The following is a 20,483-nucleotide window of genomic DNA, read 5'->3' on the forward strand; positions in this document are numbered from 1 at the left end:
TTCCTCTTGATTTCTTTTTCACTCTCCATAACAGTCTGTCGTTACGCTGCGGTCCAGCAAAGAATGCAAGTAGTCAAGTTAAACTTTCTTACCATTGCAACGTGCTATTAAAAGTCTTTGATATAATCTTTTGGAACTCACCTATAGTTCTGCACAACAATCATCTTTATCTCAAGCATTTTTGTTTGTGCATTATATTGAATGTTTAATCGTGTGTGCTGTTTGTGACTGGAAAAACCTCTGCATGTTTTTATAGGTCAGTGAACATTTTTGTCCTGAACTGAAAGGCTGTGGTTTGGTAAGAAAACCACTCATTTAACTTCTCTCTAGCGTCTCCAAACCATACAATCATATATACACTGTATATTTTTATAATTCCCTTAAATCCTATTTTAATGTCGATCCATGGAATATCTACAGACCACAACAGTATGAACTATAATCTTTATTTTTTTTATATATAAAGAAATACACAAAATACAAACTGTTCCAAGACAACTTGAACTGCACATGACAAAGAAAGGACCAAACAGAAAAACAAGAAAGAGGAAAATGTGTCCAACTGATTACCATCACAGTTTTTATAAAACATCTTTTCTTTCTCTTTGACTGCACAGACCCGGCTAAATGCATCAGATTTGTCTTTGTGTGCCCTCTGATTTCCTTTGCTAAGTGCTAATCTGAAAGGATGCCTTTTGCTACAAATACTCTTTGAAACTTTACTGTTGCCATGGATACTGTAGTGATAGTTACAAAAAGTCTCAATTTGGATAGGTGGCAAGTAACCTGTTGTAGGATGATGATTTGTGAATGCAAGGTTCATTTTTCACATTTCACCCATGCTTTGAGTCATTGGAAACAGCACAACATTTTTCCATTTGTACCGATTATATACAAAAATATATATATTTACACAAAAAAAAGTTTGGATGTATGCGAGAAATTGGTAAAAAAAAAATACTACTTTGCGTGTGTATATTCCTGTAAAAATGACATTTTCGTGACATTTGGCAAATGCTAATGTCCAGTGAATCTGTTCTTCTGTCTAAGGACACATTATTACAACACCTAAATTATTTGAGATGGTTTTAAAGTGCACCACAAAAATGTGTTCATGTAGGTCACTAGAATTGGTAAAAGCAGTAGTGTCTTGTTGGATTGTCAAATCCAGTGTTGTCTAAAGCTAAGTACACCTTGTTAGCCGTGAAATCACTAAAAACGGATCCCAACCATTCTGCGCGACCGAAACGTCCCGTTGGGATATCACAGTCTTCCAATAAAGCAAATACATTATCTGCTTTACATTCATTGTCTGTAAGCCTTCTTGGCTTAACATTTATCGCCTAGCATTTATATAAATAAATACAACCGGATAAATTAATGAGTACACAAATCACGTGATCAGTCGAGGAATAATGTGTCCCCCTGATCGCGAGTGACTCAAGTCTTTAGTGTGTCATCCCTGTAATAGAGGCACTGATTTCCTCCTCAATCTGTGAGGTCACTTCCTGGTCTTCTATCATCATTTCTTGGTCATTCATTTGTGATGCTATAATAGTCCCATTGTTCACAACCTCTTTGTTTTTGCACGACTCTTCCTCAGCCTTTTCCATGATTGCATCTGCTTGGATTTGCTTTTCAGCACTGGCGCCCTCTTCTGTCACCTCCAAAACACTGCAGAACTCCATCTCGTGGATCTCGACATCAAAGGGAGCCGTAGAGGGAACCGAAGGAGAGGATCTACAACCCTCACAAGCCTGAGAGAGAGAGATTATGTAATAAAGCATTACGTAAAGAGACAGTTCTTTAAAACCTTAAAATAACAGCATGTTGCTGGTCAGCATTGAACAAATCACTCCAAATATCAAACAAGCACAATATTAAGAGGGATGTCTAGATTCTAGATGCGTATTGTAATTGTAGGAAGTAGCAGTTTGTTTTGGAGATATAAACTTACAGAAATGTTGATGGCACGAGGCAGGCGTCCGGTGCGAATCCAAGGGTGAACCTGACTCAACTCGCTCTTCTGTTCTTCAGTAAAGCGAGGCTGATGTTTCTGCATAGCTCTTAAGGCAGCACGGTCCGCTTTTAACACAGAATCTCTGTCTCTGTTACACACAAAACACAATCACACGATTAATTTCCCCTGACCACAACAGCAGTGTAGCAGTGGTGGCCGGTGACTTCTTTTTTCGAGGGCGCACAATGCGAAGTTCGTCACAATATGTATGTAGGCCATCATGCGTGTGGTTCGTAATTTCAAAATATGTGTTCTGCGCGTCGAGTGGTCCTATGTGCGTCATGTGTCTTGTCGGGGTGTGTGCCTGCTGCAGGCGCGTCTAAAGGGTTTGTGATGAGAGAGACGCTCGCGTTTGCCAGATACTCGCATAATCTCATGCGTAATCAGAGTTTACTGTTAAAGGATTAGCCAATTTTCTTAAAAAAATCCAGATAATTTACCCAGCACCACGTCATCCAAAATGTTGATGTCTTTCTTTGTTCAGTCGAGAAGAAATTATGTTTTTTGACGAAAACATTCCAGGATTTCTCCCATTTTAATAGATCCCAACATGTAACAGTTCAAAATTGCAGCTCCGACTGACCTTCAAAGAACTCCAAACGATCCCAAACAAGGCACAAGAGTCCCATCCAGCAAAACGACTGTCACCTTTGACAAGAAAAATAAAAAATATGCACTTTTAAACCACAATTCTCGTCTATTTACGGTGATGTACCTCACGCAATATGTCATCACGTCAAGAGGTCACGGATGACGTATGCGAAACTACGCCCCAGTCTTTACAAGTGTGGAGAAAGAGGGCCGTTCCGATGTTGTTGTATGTCGATTGATACTAATTAATATCTTTGTGTCAGTTTATTGTTTAAAATGGTTCTCAAATGTGCATTTCATATATGTAACACGTGACCTTTCCACGGCATTACGCAATTATGTGAGGAGGTGCTGGCGCGTCACATGACCGGAGATGGACGAGAAGTTGTGGTTTAAGTGTGCATATTTTTATTTTTATTGTAAAAAATGACAATTGTTTCGCTAGATAAGACCCTTATGCCTTGTTTGGGATGGTTTAGAGTCCTTTGAAACTTCGTTGAAACTGCAATTTTAAACTGTTACGTGTTGGGGTCCATTAAAATGAGAGAAATCCTCAAAAAACATAATTTCTTCTCAAATGAACAAAGAAAGACATCAACATTTTGGATGACATGGTGCTGAGTAAATTATCTGGATTTCTTTTAAGGAAATAGACTAATCCTTTAAGGGAGTGTCTTGCGTGTATTTTGTGAACGTGAGCGTTTCCTTTTATCATAAACGGTTTTGACGCGTGTGCAGCAGGCACTTATTTTGACAAAACATGTGACGCACATGGTTCACATGACGCAACAAACACATATTTTGAAAATGCAAGCAACACACATAACACTCCGAAGACTTATTTTGAATTTGCGCCCCTCGGAAGAGCATTCACGAGCCGCCACATTTTTAATTAATCTCTTACATTTTGTAATTATAATCAAATTCTATGTGGGTTTGTGCTTCAGTGTCTGTGTAGTTTTAATATAAGATACTACACGAAATACATATAATAGCAGTAGTGAAAACTGTGTTGTGTTAACATTAACCTGATGGGTAGCTGGTAAGTCATCATAGTTTTTTCATCTGTGTTGGCCATGAGAAGCCAGATGGGATCCTGTAGGACGCATTTGATGAACTGTGCCTCTCCGTCACCCCCTGCTGCCTGCTTACGGGAATGACTGTTCTCCGATGAATCCACGCTGCCGAAATATTTACTTGTATTGCTGCTTTTGCTACTTCCTGTAAAAAAAATCAATATTAATTCATACAATCTTTCTTGAAATTCCTATTTTAAATCATATGTTTTATGAAAAGCACTACACATTACGGACAGTTTCACACGGTTGTGGCCAATCTACATAACAATAATATATAGTTCTATGATATGCATAATACAAGTAATGTATTCATTAAACAGACCAAATAATGCAGCCCACTAAAGTATTACTGAGCCAATGAACTAAGAAAGTGCTGAATGACACTGTTTTATGCAACATCACTATTCACAAGCCCTAAATAATTCATACTGATCTTATTAGCTGAAGCAATAAATGTCACTCACTAGTTTCACTTCCTAAAGAGCTACAGCCATTTGATCCTGATCCAGAGGACCCTAAGCCTGACCCAGACGAGCCGGTGCCTGATGACCCAGAGCCTGAAGCAGCCGAACCGGTGCCCGAGCGCGAGTCCTCTTGCAGCAACAGATCCAGCAGATCACTGGAGGTGGACATGGCATCTTGATTCGACTCGTTTGTTTCACCCTAAATGGGAAAAAAGGAGCAAACACCATTACTGAGTGATGACGTAAAAATCAGGATTGTTAGGGGTGATTCAAGTGAATTTCAAGGGGAACTTAAACATTGAACGTTTATTTGTCTTACGTTCTCATTCTCTTTTGAGTCCACGGCTGAACCTCTCTGATTGGATGATGCTTGTCCCCCTGCCCCGCCTCCTTGTCCCACCATGGGAGATGCGGCTGGTTGACCTGAAGCCATCGCCGATGTCACCTCAAACCGGTTGCTTGGCGGCTCCTCTAGCTGAAGCAGATTTAAGGGTGAGGAGCATCTGGATTGAAAGAGGGGCGACTCCACCCCTTCTCTCTCAGGCCCCGCTTCTCTTTGGCTGTAAGAATGTGGTGTGCTGGATCGAGAGTGGGCACGCGGGGCTGGGGTTGGTATCTGACAGGGACCAGGGGGGGTCGGTATCTGACAAGGACCAGGGGGGGTCATGTTCAAAGTTGGAAAAGGGAAAGCGGAGTTCGTGCCGTAGAAGGGCTGAGGCATCCCGACACTGGGCTGTGGAAACATGTAGTTGGGCAAAACCAATGCCATCATAGGGTGGACCATAGGAGGCGCCAACTGTGAGTTCTGAAGGGGAAAGCGTAGGCCTGTCTGTATGTTCGGGTCAGAGACGGGGTGGGAAAGAGGAGGGTAGACGGGATATAGAGGGAGGACACCAGGTGGGTAAGGGATCGAAGGAATGCTGGCTTGTGACCCTGATGTGGGCCAAGAGGAGGAGCTGGGTGCAGGACCCAAGGGTATGGAGGAAATAGAGGGCCTGTCCAAAGTGGGAACGCCAGTGAGGAGGCCTCTTAGTGGTCTCCGTGACCCTGCTTGCTCTGAAGCTTCCTGATGCTTAAGCCTTTTGCCTCCTCGACCTCGCCTACGACCACTACTACCACCGGCCGCTGGGTAGTCACGTGAACAGCGCACACCTGAAACCAGAAAAGAGATCAAATAAACTCTGTGCACGTACTGTTTGCTTGCACCATTTACCGATTTTCACGTAGATCGTCTTACCTTTTGCCAAGGGCACTGGTGTCCGTCGGACGTCTGAGGTCACGTCAAACACTTTCAGCTTGCTCGGATCTTTGAAGCGACACATGAAGTTCTGCTCCTCTTGCTGTGTGTGAGCAGATAATACCTCTTTTGTCAGTCCCAACCTTTCTCCTCCACCAACTCCTCTCCTCACCCCATCCCTATCAAACTGAGGAGCAGGACTACTGGGCATAGAAGGTGTGGTGGTGGGAGGAGGAGCTTGGGGTTGAGTGGCATAAGAAACAGCATTTGGTGTTGAAGGGGGTTCCTCCATTACAATATCTGTACAGGAAAAGCAACACGTGGAAATAAGTTAAAACAAGCGAATCTCCCAAGAAAAAGTAGCTATAAGCTGTCCCTGGTTTTTGTTCTGTCCCTGTTTACGGCTGCATTCCTTATCATTCACGCACACACACACTTGCACATAAACATTTATACACCTGACTCAGGTGGCTTCTTATCTCCCACGTGGACTATAGTGCTGCTGAAGCTACACTGGGACGTGACTGAAGCAACGCTCTCTGCTTTACTGTGCAGGGCCAGCGGAGGCAACAGAGCACTCTCCTCTACCAGAGACACAGATGGACCTGCAAGTTAGGGCATCTGTCAATGCACATCCTCAATGTTCACATGAAGCTTTGTGAAGTTTGCACATACAGAGACAGTACAGCAAAACATTCATACAAAAATGCCAACATATATGCCATACATTCTGATGGGTATTCTCAATGTTTTACTCAAGTGCCTTTAGCTTGCATTAAAAAAAAATTCTGGCTGATTTTAGGAAACAACCAAATGCTGATTCTGAAATTTGCCACGTATTTCGATATCTGTCATTTAAACAGATCATCGTTTGGTCATGCCGATATTTTGGCGGTTGATACATCAATGCATCTCTAACAAAAATGTATTCTGTTTGCTTACTCAATATACATTTTTGTATAAATTACTTATTTTGCATGATTCTTTAAAGGACACTCCACTTTTTTTGAAAATATGCTCACCTTCCAGCTCCCCTAGAGTTAAACATTTGATTTTTACCGTTTTGGAATCCATTCAGCTGATCTCTGGGGCTGGCGCTACCATTTTTAGCATAGCTTAGCATAATCCATTGAATCTGATTAGACCATTAACATCACGCAAAAAAATAACCAAAGAGTTTTTGATATTTTTTCTATTTAAAACTTGACTCTTCTGTAGTTACATTGTGTACTAAGACCGACGGAAAATTAAAAGTTGCGATTTTCTAGGCAGATATGACTAGGAACTATACTCTCATTCTGGCGTAATAATCAAAAGCTTTCCTGCTGTAACATGGCTGCAGTAGGCGCACTAATATTACGCAGTGCACGAAAATGGTTCCATAACTACTTTCGGCTGCTGCATAATATCATTGTGCGCCTCCTGCAGCCATGTTACGGCAGCAAACTCCTTGATTATTACGCCAGAATGAGAGTATACAGTAGTTCCTAGCCTTATCTGCCTAGAAAATCACAACTTTTATTTTCTGTCGGTCTTAGTACACTATGTAACTACAGAAGAGTCAAGTATTAAATAGGAAAAATATTTGAAGCTCTTTGGTCATTTTTTTAGAGCGCGATGCTAATGGTCTAATCAGATTCAATGTATTATGCTAAGCTATGCTAAAAGTACTAGCGCCAGACCCGGAGATTGGCTGAATGCATTCCAAAACAGTAAAAATCAAATGTTTAACTCTAGGGGAGCAAGAAAATGAGCACATTTAAAAAAAAAAGTGGAGTGTCCATTTAAGTGCATGATATTCCAAATACATAAAAATTACATTTTTAGGCTAGCTTGGCTTTAAGAAAGCTAGAAAATGAAATTGTGTTAATGTTGTCAACATTGTAAAGTATACTGTTTGTATTTTTACCTTACACATTTTTTTTTGACATTATTGCACAAAATCAATTTTCTAATGCATAAGTCCAATTTCCAGCTGGAAAGGCATCCAAGTCGTCTATCATAGTCTTAGTAAAACATACAGTGTACCGTTTTAGTAAATTACAATTTTCTTTATCAAGACAATCATATTTGATATATTTTTTATAATTTTCCTCTGATCTGCGTTTTCATTTCATGTACAGCTGCTTTGAAACAAATGAACATTGTAAAAAGTACTGTATTATTACATTTTAATTTAATTCATACCTTTAGAATTGCCTGCAGCATCCTGCTGTTTGTCGTCATCAGACGTGGAGGAGGCGGTGCATGAGGAGGACCCACACTTCCTTTTCACCGTGTTAGGGATGTTACAGCTCTCCAGATACCTGAGAAACCAATTGTATGCACACGTTAAACATCAAACCTACAACTTGCCATTGGCTGACCTACAATAACTCTTACATACATACATACAAACAAACATACTTCCTCATACGGTTTATCAAATCAGGTGCTGTTAAATTTAATCACATACCTAATTTCCAAAGATCCGCCGGTGTGGTGAAAATACATAGCGCTTTACTGATATGTGTGTACATACTGGGTGCTCAACTAAACCTGGAAAGCTCATATCATTAGAAGTTTCATGCGTCCAAGGTTCCAAATATGTACAACTCCTTTCATATGATAATGCAGTCAATTCGCAATGAACCGTTGACAACAAGTACTCACCAAAGCATACTGTGCGACAATGTAAACCTTAACAATTACCTTATTTTAACTATCATTAAATATCAGAAACATCTACCTTACGATGCTGTCCAAACAATTGATTTGCTGGTAGGAGTAAGTAGTTTGTGGCTCCTTTCGCATGAGGAGGGAGTGGGTGGAGCTCTTTGAGGGTGCAGCAGCATTAGGACCAAAACTACTGCCTGGGTCCGCAGCTTCGCTAGCTTGCAAAGCACCTGTTTATCATTCAGAGAAAAATGCATTCAATTGACTTTCAAAACTTTGATCAAAAAGGATGCTGGTCCTGAAGTGTTTGTAGGGTTTTTACCTGCGGTGGAATGCTTTTTAGGAGGAGGTCGACTGCGGGATTCAATAAACACTTGTTGCCCACTCGTCTTTACCATATGAACATTTTTGCAGATTTGCTGGAAGGTCATAGGTTTAAAATGTATCGATTTTATTTACAGGTTAGTTCACAAAATTACATGCAATCACAATATTTTGTATGGTGATGTGGATCACTTTTAGTGTCCAGGATACACTTTTGTGTATTTAGTCATGGGTTAAAGGCCTGAACCTCTTCTACCAAACTTCATATATCAATGTGTCTTGAATTCTCGAACAACCCCACGTAAAGGTTTTAAGGCATGTCGATGTTTAAACACTTACAGGTTTATGTGGCTGTGATGGGTCCTCCACACCCGGCCCACTGCTTTCTGAGGACGAGGTTGCACTGGGTTGAAGCTCATGGGATCCGTTGCTGGCCAGGCTGCCGTATCCCTGAGAGCTGCCGCAGTGGACAGGCTGCACCAGGAGCCTGTGGATCTGCTCACTGAGCTGAGCAATGTCCGGAGACAAGGCACGCTCCTCCAGATCCCTCGGCTGCGTGAAGACATCCTCGTTCAGTGGAGACCTGAAGAGAAGAATGGAGAAACAGGTATGTTTATCTGATATTTTAAAGGCGGGGTGCATGATCTCTGTTAATGCAAACTCGTAAATAGGATATTATTTATTTTGCATGAAGACAGAGGGCAGTGGTGATGTATGTGCATCAGCATTTAAGCACCATGAGTCATGAGAAATCTGTGCATGTCTGTGTCAACATGACTGAGCACATGCTTGTGAACGTGAGATTGATAATGGCTATTTTATGGCTATTACACAATTTTTTATTTACTTATCATTTTAGTGTTGTACGCATGTGCTCTTACGTTCTGACTTTGTGACGGCCAACTATGAAGGCCACCTTCCTGCTCCAGGGGTTAATGAAAGAGGACCATGAGGTGTCTATAGTCAGATACTCTCCGTTACGTGCACACATCCTCAAAGGAGAGTGTTCGAACGGTTGCCCTGCAAACTGAAGAACTGAGAAAAAAGGACAACAATTTTTTTTTATGTTCTCGTTTAAAAAGACAAGGGACAATGCTGGAAACAGGATGAGGGAACTGACTTACTCTTTTTATGGATGGCTACCATAACGGGCCTGTCCTCTGGATGGATACAGAGCAGGACGGGAGTTCCCACTAGGTCCTGAGGCAGGTAACCTAAAAGAGGAACTGCCCGCTCATCTACCTCTTGAAACAGACAGCTTGGAGTGTGACTGGTTGTGAAGATCCTCTTATCCGGGGGAATGCGAGGGGCTAGGGGATGAACGGAATTATGTCAATAAAATAATTTAAATGCATTATTGTGTTTATAAACACAAAGACGACATTTAACCTCATATCCTGAATGCACTCTCTCTGCGATGAGTAGACAGCAAGGTTGGGGGAAGGCTGTGTCGGAGTCTCGTAGCGTGAGCAGGTACGGGGTCAGTCTGAAAGGGTAGTACTTCATATCACCACTGGATGAGATATCTCCACTAATGCGACAAAACATGGACTTCTCCTGGGTGCAGTCCACTGGTGGAGAGGCTGTAGTCAAATAAAAGAAGAGAGAGAATTTAATATTATTCTTTATGTCTTTATTTGTATTGTGTTGTCATTAAGGGGACACACCACTTTTTTGAAAAAAAAAAAAAAATTTCCAGCTCCCCTGGAGTTGTGCATTTGATTTGTGCCGTTTTGGAGTCCATTCGGCTGGTCTCGGGTCTGGTGCTAGCACTTTTAGCATAGCTTAGCATAATTCATTGAATTTGATTAGACCACTAGCATTGCGCCAAAACACAACCAAAGAGCTTCGATACCCTTCCCATTTAAAACTTGACTCTTCTGTAGTTACATCATGTACTAAGACTGACGGAAAATTAAAAGTTACGATTTTATAGGCAGATATGGCTAGGAACTATACTCTCATTATGCCGTAATAATTAAGGACTTTGCTGCCGTAACATGGCTGCAGGACGTGCAATGATATCATGCAGCACCTGAAAATAGCCCCCTGCTATTGAAAGTAACCAAGGGGACTATTTTCGAGCAGTGCTTAATATCACTACGCCTGCTGCAGCCATGTTGCATCAGCAAAGTCCTTGATTATTACTCCAGAATAAGAGTATAGTTTATAGCCATAACTGCCTAGAAAATTGCAACTTTTAATTTTCCGTCTGTCTTACTACACGATGTAACTACAGACGAGTCAAGTTTTAAATAGAAAAAATATCCAAACTCTTTGATTATTTTTTAGGCGCGATGCTAATGGTCTAATCAGATTCAATAGATTATGCTAAGCTATGCTAAAAGTGGTAGCGCCAGACCCGGAGATCAGCTGAATGGATTCCAAAACAGTAAAAATCAAATGTTTAACTCTAGGGGAGCTGGAAGATGAGCATATTTTCAAAAAAAGTGGAGTGTCCCTTTAATAGTAGATACACTTTTCCTAGCAAAACATTTTACAATAAAAAGTTTGGTTTTAACTGATATAAACAGCTATACATGACTAAATGAAGACTAAACGCATATAAGATACTGATTGTCCAAGTCAGTTAAAGATCTCTGTGAACTTGAGGGGAACTAAGATCCACTACTAATCAACATGGGAGCAGCTAGTTAACAAATACAAAAAAACTGAGGTATATTTGGGAATAACTCCTCCTATCTACCTCCTACCTCTTACTGTGGACCCCGGACCCTCATTTAACAAATCAATTAAAGTAAAAAAGTCTAATAAAAAATGTCTTTCAAGCAATACATTTCTTTTATCAGTATGTGTGTGTCCCTTGGATCGAAACCCATGTCATTTGTGTTGCATACACAATGGTGTACCGATTGAGCAAGAGGAACGCAAATACACATACCAGAGCCGATGCAGGATGCCCACGGAGGTAATCTGCAAGGTGCTGTGCTGCTGTAGAAGGTGCTGACATCCTGAGGAGCCAGCAGCTCTGAGAACACCACCCCGTGTAGCTTCTCAGGTTTACTGCGCAGAAGAGATGAACCCTGTGGTGAGATGTACACCACCTTCCCTGACAAAAACGACACGGCCATGGAAAAGGTGTCCTGTGTAGGTGAAAGAGAGACAGAGTAATGACTACTGACAGGATAAATGCATTTTTTGATTAAATAGTATAGAGGTTAACATACTGTATTTTTTAGTGTATATTCAGAGGTGATATTGTCCAGTTCGTCGACAGTGAAGGTGGAGAGATCCAGACTGCAGCCGTGACATTCCTCAACATTCCACTGATGATAATACTCCTGATTGGCTACAAAAACATCATTGTGAAGATACTTTCAATATCCAATTTTTGTGTTCATAGCATAGCAAAAATAGCATCCCACATACCCACACATAAAACATACACAATCACTTGCACTGTTCGGTCTCTCACCTCTCACTTGTTTGACACAGCTGAGGGCATATTTGAGGGCATTGAGGGTGCTGGAATGCCCCTTCATCTTCCTCTCCGGCGGCAGACGGATTTTCAGTTCGTTTAGGGCTCTCATCAGCTCTTTCTGGTTCTGGACGCGAGCGGATTGATCGCTGCTACAGCCACTGGTGGATGGGGGGTCCTGCTCGGAGCTGGCACTTAGCAGGCTGTATGCCACAGAGCTGCTGGGTGGAGAAAGGCTCTGGGAATTTAAGCTAAGTGGGCAAAGATGAACAATCTATATTTAGACAATTGAGCAGTAATAATCAAATTTATCAACCTTTGCTGTGTTTTTAGGCAACTTTGATTTATTTCCTTTTGCATCTCTTACCTCTTGTTGCTCTCCGTAGTCTCAAGACACATGCCTGAATCCTTTCCGTTCTGACTTGAAAAACTTTGATAGCTTCTGTTTGATTGTCTCCCTCTGGATCCGTTCCCTCTCTCCATACCTCCTTCATTCTCCCTCTCCCCAGAGTCATTTCCACTGGATAGCGCATCCGTATCATCAGAATGAATCCCTCGGTGGTGACTTTTGGATCCCTTGGGATCAGATACCCCTCCTGTCTCACTAATCGATGGATTTGATGACGGAGAGCCGCCACTCATGCTGCAGGAACCATTTAAAAGTCCTGCCCCTTTCTGGACCCCTCCCACTCCTTGATCTGTATCATTGCTGGGGGCGGAGTCTGAGTTGTCATCACTCATAATAATACTGTAAGAATAAGCCTAGGTGATGAGGATCACCAAATATTAGATAAATCAGTTAAAAAAAGTTCACTATGTTGGAGTGCTTGAACTACAATGGGTAATCATTTTGTTGCAAGTATTCACTTCAAAAGAAAAGATCATGGTGCGTCCGGCTGTCCTGCCACGGTATCACAGTAAATTTAAGAGGCCAGGATACACGTAGCCTCTAGCACTGTTGTATACTTAATATCTTAAATATATTGGAAATGTCAAATAATGTTGCACAGAAAGCCACACGGGACTGGTTGTTATGAAACCGACTTGGCTTCTCCTATGGAGCCAGATGGTATATGACAGAGTGTTGGAGAAAGTGTAAAAAACCCCACGGAGAAATTAAGCTTCTTTTGAGGGTCTGCCCACTCCTCTTCTCCTCAAACCTTTGATGTCTCGGTGTACACCTGAAAAATAATGGAACAAGAAGAAAAGTGAGTCGCAGTCTAAAAGACGTTGCTTGTTACTCATCTTGGAATAGGTTGTTAATGACTAACATTAGTTGTTATCTCTGTACAGCCTGTTTTTTTCCGACAGGAAGTGCTATTAAACTGGTATTTTTAACCAAATAAACAGCAAAACATCTCATGCAATTATCTTATTGTTGTAACACACCTACACGCAGACACAGAAGGGTGCTGCACATGTGAGCTCAGATATTTTATGCTTCCAACTGGATGCTTTTTCTGGTCTCCTTGGTAACCAAGACTACATTCTGGATCCACACATGTCCATTCCTATTTATTCCAATCTGAAACGTAGTTTTATGTCTACCAATTTCAGGGAGCAATATGCGAAACAAATACATGAGTTGCATCTTTTATTTTGATTAACCAGGAAAAGTAAGGTGTGGTTAAAAAGTTTTTAATAGTTATCTTGTGTTGTCTAAGTAGAAAGGAATTTTCTTTGAAAGTCATATTGGGCGTGTATGGCAAATAAAAATAGCTTATCTAACTTAAGTAAATATAAACACATAAAAAAAAACTTACGTCTGATTTAATCGATGTCCTTGCAATTTAAAAAAAGTGCAGCGGTTTTTACAACAGTATGGTTTTGGTTATCTTAAGATAAGCGGAGATGGATGTGATTAACACCACGTGATGGATTTATTTCTGAGTTTTACCAAAACAGCAGGCAACTTCCAACTAAATATTGATCATCACCCTTTATCTGTCTGGGTCTTTGGGACACTTAATCTGATCTTTTCTGTCTTTTGTACTTCCTATCTGGGATTGTCACATGATCCAGGTTTGGAAGCTGCTGAGTTTAGCCAACAGTACACATTTAGAAGTGTTAATGAGCATTTACTGCAATTAGGAAAGGCTTGGAAAACTAAGCATTTATCTTGAAACAAAGCAAGCCAATCTGTTACCTTAAAAAGCATATTTACTTCATGTTAGGTTTAAATACAAATAGGACCTTTGGTAGGAGATGGAGATAACATTGTTTTGAACTTTTCAACTGCATCTAACCATTTAATATTATTTGGCCCTCCAAAAACAAACCAAAGCTTTATTAAAGGGATAGTTCACACAAAAATTAAAATGGTGTTCTTACAAACCTCTATACATTTCTTTGTTCTGATGAACACAAAGGAAGATATTTTGTGGAATGTTTGTAACCAAATCATTCATGAGCCCCATTCACTTCCATAGTATTCATTTTTCCTACTATGGAAGTGAATGAGGTTCATGATTGGTGTGGTTACAAACAGTGGTGTAGTGGTGTCTGGAGAAGTGGGTATACTCTAAATGTATGCCCCCAGTAGAAGTGGGTATACTCCTTAATGTATGCCCCCAGTAGAAGTGGCAGGGCTCCAGACTAACTTTTTTCACTAGGGGCGCAACCAGAAAATTTAGGGGCACACACCAAAAATCTACATGCTTACCAAATATTCACATTTCTACTAATATCCACTGTATTACTAATAAATACTTTAATGATAGATGCAGAAAGTACAATGTGCTGTTTCAAATTCCGTGTCACATCATAAAAAAGGTCAAATTTACTGGTCACATATGTGCTACTGTATGTAAAATTCAGTGGCGCACACTCAAATTTTGGTGGCAAAATGCCACCATTTGGTGGCAGTCTGGAGCCCTGAGTGGGTATACCCCATGCCATCAAATAAAGAGGTGGGTATACTCCGTATACCTGCGTATACCCTGCACTACACCACTGGTTACCAGGGTTCTAAATTAACTTTTTTGACCACCAGCCAAAGTGGCTGGTAACTTTCTAAAGTTACTAGCCAATCAGCATTTCCACTAGCCAATTTTTTTCCGGTGAAAATAAGAGAAATTATGAGTGCCACTGAATGCAACAATGATTCATTTTTTCTTTCGCGTGCATGCGACAATCCTGACAAAACATGACAACATTTTTGTAATGAAACATAAGCTTTCTTCAATTCTCTGTTGATAGACATAAAGCCTAACTGGGGCACAGGCCCCACATTTTTTGCTGACTTTTTTGAAAGCCTGCTGTGTTCTATACAATGTCCTTTGCTTAACCCACTATTCTACAGTGCAACAGGTACTGCGAAAGATAAATATAAGTATAATCTTCATCATACCTAACATTATTAACATGTTTGGAAGCATTAATGGCATAAAATGTTTGGTAATAATGACAGCAGAGAAATATTTTCTACATTATACAATGATAGCAATGATTAATAACTTATTTTTACAAGAATATTTTAAGAAACCAGACTTTTTATGACTGCTATACTAAATAATCTCAGTCACAGTTAATGCTAACTGTTTATGTAGTGTCCTAGAGTTAAATATTAGTAAACTAAATATTAATTTCATATCTGTAAATACAGAACAGTATAACACATACACCTGTGGATTTTCTCATCAACAATGCAATCCTATAGACTTTACAAAAGGTTTTCCTGAGATTTTTCCTCTAATATTTGAGAACTGACTGAGTAAGGATGTAGTTTGTCTTACCTCCCTTATTAAACTCATCATCTCTCCTTTCTGCTTCCCTTTCCCTGCTTTGCACAAAACATTTCTGATGTCCATCTACAGAAGCCAATAATGATCGAGTCAAAATAAGATTATCATTATTATTTAGAAACTTACTTCTCGTCATGTTTTCATAATTACTCATTCGCGTGGCGTCCCCTTTTGGATGCAGATGCGCGCGCGGATGAACGCAAAGACGCGCGTGGACATGGATACATGCATGCACGCATCAGTGCGACTGCTTTGTCGCTTTACAAGCGTACATTGGGTAAATACATTGCATATAGATCTGAACATACTAGTTAACTGCTAAAATTTAAACTTGAGATTTACACCTGGGCACAAAAGATTTACACTGGGGCACATGCCTCAGTAAAGGGGTGTGGCGACACCGCTGTCTTTTATGCTGCGTTCCAGGCAACCGGTAACCCGTAACTCACGAGTTCAAAACCACGACTTACGACTCTGAACTGGGAGTACATCGATCTAGTACGAGTTCACGGGTGGGAAGTCACGGGTTTGACTGCCGTTCCAGTGCACTTTCACCGGTAGAAGGTTGTAAAAACACGAGTTACAGGCTGCCTGGAACGCATAGGGTCGTGAGTCGTGGTTTTGAAGTCGTAACTCACGAGTTTAAAAGCCTGCCTGGAACGCAGCATTAGTCTATCCTCCCTGCTCTGCCCGTTCGTTCTCCTTCTTCCTGTTGTTTTCTGGTGGACGCTCCGTTCGTTTCCATAGTTTCTCGCGCTGGTTTCGCTCCAAACTGGGCACAGCCAATTGGCGTATGAAACATTATCACGTAGCATTACGGCACAGTGTTTATGGGAAATGTAGGAAGTACTGCCAGAGGGATAAATGACCGAGAACGGAGCTTTATGTATCATGCTTGCAATGCCTCATGCATCACCGGCCAAACTGGCTAGTAAGTTTTTATTAATACCCGCCAAAATGAATTTTAACCCGCATTTGGCGGGTTGGCGGGTGTTAATTTAGAACCCTGCTGGTTACAAACATTACTCAAGTGTCTAAAAAACGACTCTACAAAGCAAGTTAATACTTAAAGGAACAGTATGTAGGATTGTGGCCAAAACTGGTACTGCAATCACAATACTTGTGGCTAAAATTGCCCTTACGAAAATTAACCATGGTTTTATTGTGGTAAAAGTGTAGTAACCATGGTTTTTTGGTGTATTGATTACTATGAGCAAAACCATGGTTTAACTATGGTTTTTGAAAACCCATAGTATTCTGTATAATTATAGTGAATCAATAAACTGCTGAAGTATACTTTAATTTACTCTGCTAAGGTTCAAAAACACTATATTTAAGATTCTTTACAGTTCACTATAGTCACTATCGAAGTAGCCTATCAGCAGTGTTACTTCTCACTGATAAAAAAAATGATAAACTTTACAAATTAACACGAATGACCAAAAGAAGTCAAAAAAGTTTCTAAAAAACGAATAAAGACATTAAAGTGCAGGAACATTAAAAACTCAGCGTCGTAAGTTTCATTGCTCATTGGACTTAACTTACATGATTGCTGTGAAAGATGCGCGAGGAGAAAGTCGTGGCGGCACATATAAACGATTACAATTATAATTTCGGACGATCTCAATCCAACCGATAAAACATTCCCTACTCTCCATCACTATATACATGTGGGACTATGAAAAAGCCTCAAGATCCGCGGAGTACAGAGCATGTCGCATGCATTATATAAGTCGTGATCCCTGACTGGCGCGCGCTGCGTAACCCACTTCACAGCACACATCTACACGGCTGTGATTCCGTCAGCTTTAACGCGCCGCTCACAGGAGAAAACTGAGCATAAATAGGAGACACTACAGAAATGCTCAATACTGTATGTTCATCGTGTTTGTCATATTGTTTTGCAGATTACAATAAACGTATAAGAGTTTAAATAACTGAATGCATGAATGAAAACTGAGTAAAAAACCCACACCTTTCACTCTATACTAGTGTAGTACTTTTAGTGCAGTCACTGCAGTGCATGCTTTATTGAGCAGAATAGATTACAGATAAAACTTTAAATTAGTGAGTAATACAAACGAGTTATTGACAGTGATTTTTTTTTTAGACTTACTTGATTTATTATGTAGCAAATTATCTAATTTATAACTCAAGATCAAAGTGATACAAAGTGCTTTAAACATACATTTTTGAGACTAATGTATTATGTGCTCATGTACTTGTTTTACCTGTAATACAATTTGCAAGACAAAGTATGCTGCAGAGTGCAGACCGGTGCAGACACACACGTATTGGTTCCTGTGTGTATAAATACTTTTTTAACAGCCAATTCTTTGGCCTCATGGGGCAGCAAATCTAACACTTCACAATCTACTGAGGACGCAGTTTGCCATTTTTTTACTTTTTACCAACAGATTCATAAATATTCAAGCATATGCAAACATAATTATACTTCTTTTGATATCCCATAAAGCATATTTGTAATTCATAATTCCAAATGAAATTCATATGGAAAGCTTTATAATGTCAATTACTTGCATGAAATACTAAAACATAAGGCTTGGGTATCAGCACACAGCCCTGATTCCATTCACATGCTTTCGATTTGACATGTAAAAATATTATTAGAAATATTTTTAGTTCTAATCATAAAAATAAAAACATGCTCCAAACGCATAAATAAAAACATCTGAATAAAAAAATTTCTTCGAATTAGAAGCCTAAACTTAACTTACATGAGAGAAATATTTGCTTCGGTCCTGAATTGATCACCAGTACGAGGCATGCCAGATCACGCATGTACACGACTACGTGCATATGTGTGATAAACAAAACGCTTCATGAATGCATAGCTCTGAGTTTAAAAAAAATTAAATAGCGACATCTATAGGAAAAAATAATAATAACTCTATAACTTTAATTTAAACACCATATGAGCAATCTGCGTTTGATACACTTTATACGGCTCCTTTTATTTCCTTGTATCCAACGTATACTTCTTTACTTTGTAAAATAGTTCAGAGTCTTTGGGGTAATTTGGGTGTATCTGATCAAGCACTTGCATACAAATGCACAATGAATTACAATTAAATATATCGTAAATGCCTTGAAGCAAAGCTTCCATAAAAGACAGGTTGTCCACCTGTTATAAAATGAAAAACAAAACATGGCAACACAAAGCGTGTGCGCACTTCCAAAACAGCCGCCTTTTATCACGTCGCTTTATTAGTGCAATCAAAGTCTACTTAGTAAACACAAACGATACTGCACCCAAACCGAACCTTTTGTTTTACAAATCTAACGTTAGATGTGTCCTATATACAATTAAATTGTTTGGTAAGGCTTTATTTCCGTATTTACATATCACGATCACTTTATTATAAGTTTTATCACTAGTTACTAATCATTAAATAAAAGCATGCTTCTACGAAACGCACACTCAATAAAAACCATTTCTTCAAATTAGAAGTATAACGTTAAACTTACGAGAAAGATATTTGTTTCGGTCAAGAATTTAGCCCAACATACATACGAGGCGTTGCCTAAATCGCAACAGCCAGACCACGTATGTAACTTAAGTAACGCTAACGATTAAAGCTAACTTACATACGTAAATAAATATCTGATAAACATAGCGCTCCGTGAATTTACATAGATAAAAACCGTAGTATAGTAACGTTAGTGAGTGGAGAAGGAAGACGTCACACCTAAGCCCTTACCTTCTTAATCACACGTTCCTTCTCTGTGGATCGAAACGGCAAATCTCTCCATTTTAATATGTCCAAAAAGAATGACAACGTATTCCTGGTGTTATCAAATTAGTAGAATATAATCTCGACGTTCTGCGTCTGTAGATCATTGACACAGCTCTGCTATTGTGTCCCACGGATTTGTTTCCCCATGCCTCCAGACACACACGAGTACACGTGCTTTCCAACCTGCAAACGAAACTCTTGTATTGAGGAATTCCATTGGCCGTGCTTGTAGCAAACGACGAATTCGATTGGTTTAGCCCGCCCATTCACGGAGAAGGATTCGTTGATTGGCTGGCGCAAACAGCGGCCAGTACACGTTGATCTGTTGTCACGTTGCAGCGCGCCTGTCATAGTAATAATACATGAGACCAGTGTGTTGTTGTGGGCAGCAGTACAGCATATTTGACTGTGGATTTACAAAAACAATCATGGAACCATATATACATGTTTGGGAGGCGGGGAAACCAAATTAATAGTAATTTAGGAATCAAACAAAGAAAACCCCACAATGGACAACAAATCTAAATGTGCACATGTTGGTGTTGGAGCCATAAAAGAAATACAAAGTCGATTGTTATAAATATTTTTTACCACAGTAGTGAAGCCAATATAATGCTTTTCTCGCTTGTAAGTTGCAAGAAATGTTGGGTGATACCCGTGCCCTGCTTTACTGTAGTGAAAGGGCCATGCACAGTTACACGTGCCTGAGAGGCAGGCTATTGGTGACGTCAATCTACTTCTGCGACACCCTCGCTGTCACGCGGCAGGTGGTGTGGCTCGCTGTTCGCTGTTGCTGTTTGGATAAATTCAACATCGTCATCAGAGACGAAAACACGCTGACCTCCATTTACCCGATTGGTAAAATTGTGCCGTCGGCTTCAAATGTCTGTCGAGCACAGTTGAAGACAAGCTGCATTAAGTAACCCACATTTAGGCTGTAAAAATAATCCTGTGCTATTGCCATTTTATGTATCAAAGGTATACTATCATATCAATTTTATGTACATAATACTGTACGTGGATTACACATTTTCTTATTAAAGGGCTATATTACTTTATATTATGTACATGCATGTGCTTTTTATAAAGCAAAAATATTGCAATTGCAGTATATGTTATTTTATGTTATTTTCTTTTCACCAAGACTTTATATTATTGCAAATCCTAAAATAA

General features: G+C 40.0%; 1 protein-coding gene across 2 annotated transcripts; it reads right to left on the minus strand.

Moving 5' to 3' along the window:
- Positions 1-430: 430 nt before the first annotated feature.
- Positions 431-19,495, minus strand: per1b (period circadian clock 1b). Of its 2 annotated transcripts, XM_073859298.1 has the most exons (19): positions 19,275-19,494; positions 12,177-12,990; positions 11,807-12,060; positions 11,559-11,680; positions 11,273-11,474; positions 9,759-9,953; positions 9,495-9,680; positions 9,252-9,405; positions 8,712-8,953; positions 8,369-8,479; positions 8,120-8,276; positions 7,579-7,697; positions 5,850-5,996; positions 5,392-5,691; positions 4,474-5,306; positions 4,155-4,353; positions 3,640-3,832; positions 1,958-2,108; positions 431-1,757 (listed from the first exon to the last, which is right to left on the minus strand). In XM_073859298.1, the coding sequence occupies exons 2-19, from the start codon at positions 12,548-12,550 to the stop codon at positions 1,449-1,451; spliced, it is 4,248 nt and encodes a 1,415-aa protein (XP_073715399.1). In that variant the 5' UTR covers positions 12,551-12,990; positions 19,275-19,494; the 3' UTR covers positions 431-1,448. The 2 variants fall into 2 exon arrangements, with proteins under 2 accessions (XP_073715399.1, XP_073715400.1); XM_073859299.1 differs by lacking the exon at positions 5,850-5,996 and having other exon boundaries at positions 19,275-19,495.
- Positions 19,496-20,483: the final 988 nt, after the last annotated feature.

The sequence above is a fragment of the Misgurnus anguillicaudatus genome, chromosome 21, assembly GCF_027580225.2.
Source record: "Misgurnus anguillicaudatus chromosome 21, ASM2758022v2, whole genome shotgun sequence".
NCBI lineage: Eukaryota > Metazoa > Chordata > Actinopteri > Cypriniformes > Cobitidae > Misgurnus > Misgurnus anguillicaudatus.

Excerpts from the sequence above, each read along its gene's own strand:
- per1b (XM_073859298.1), bottom strand. The coding sequence starts at position 12,550 with ATGAGTGATGACAACTCAGACTCCGCCCCCAGCAATGATACAGATCAA. Across the intron at positions 11,475-11,558 it reads AATATACACTAAAAAATACA|GACACCTTTTCCATGGCCGT; the intron begins GTATGTTAACCT and ends TCACCTACACAG. Across the intron at positions 5,692-5,849 it reads TAAGAAGCCACCTGAGTCAG|ATATTGTAATGGAGGAACCC; the intron begins GTGTATAAATGT and ends TTTCCTGTACAG.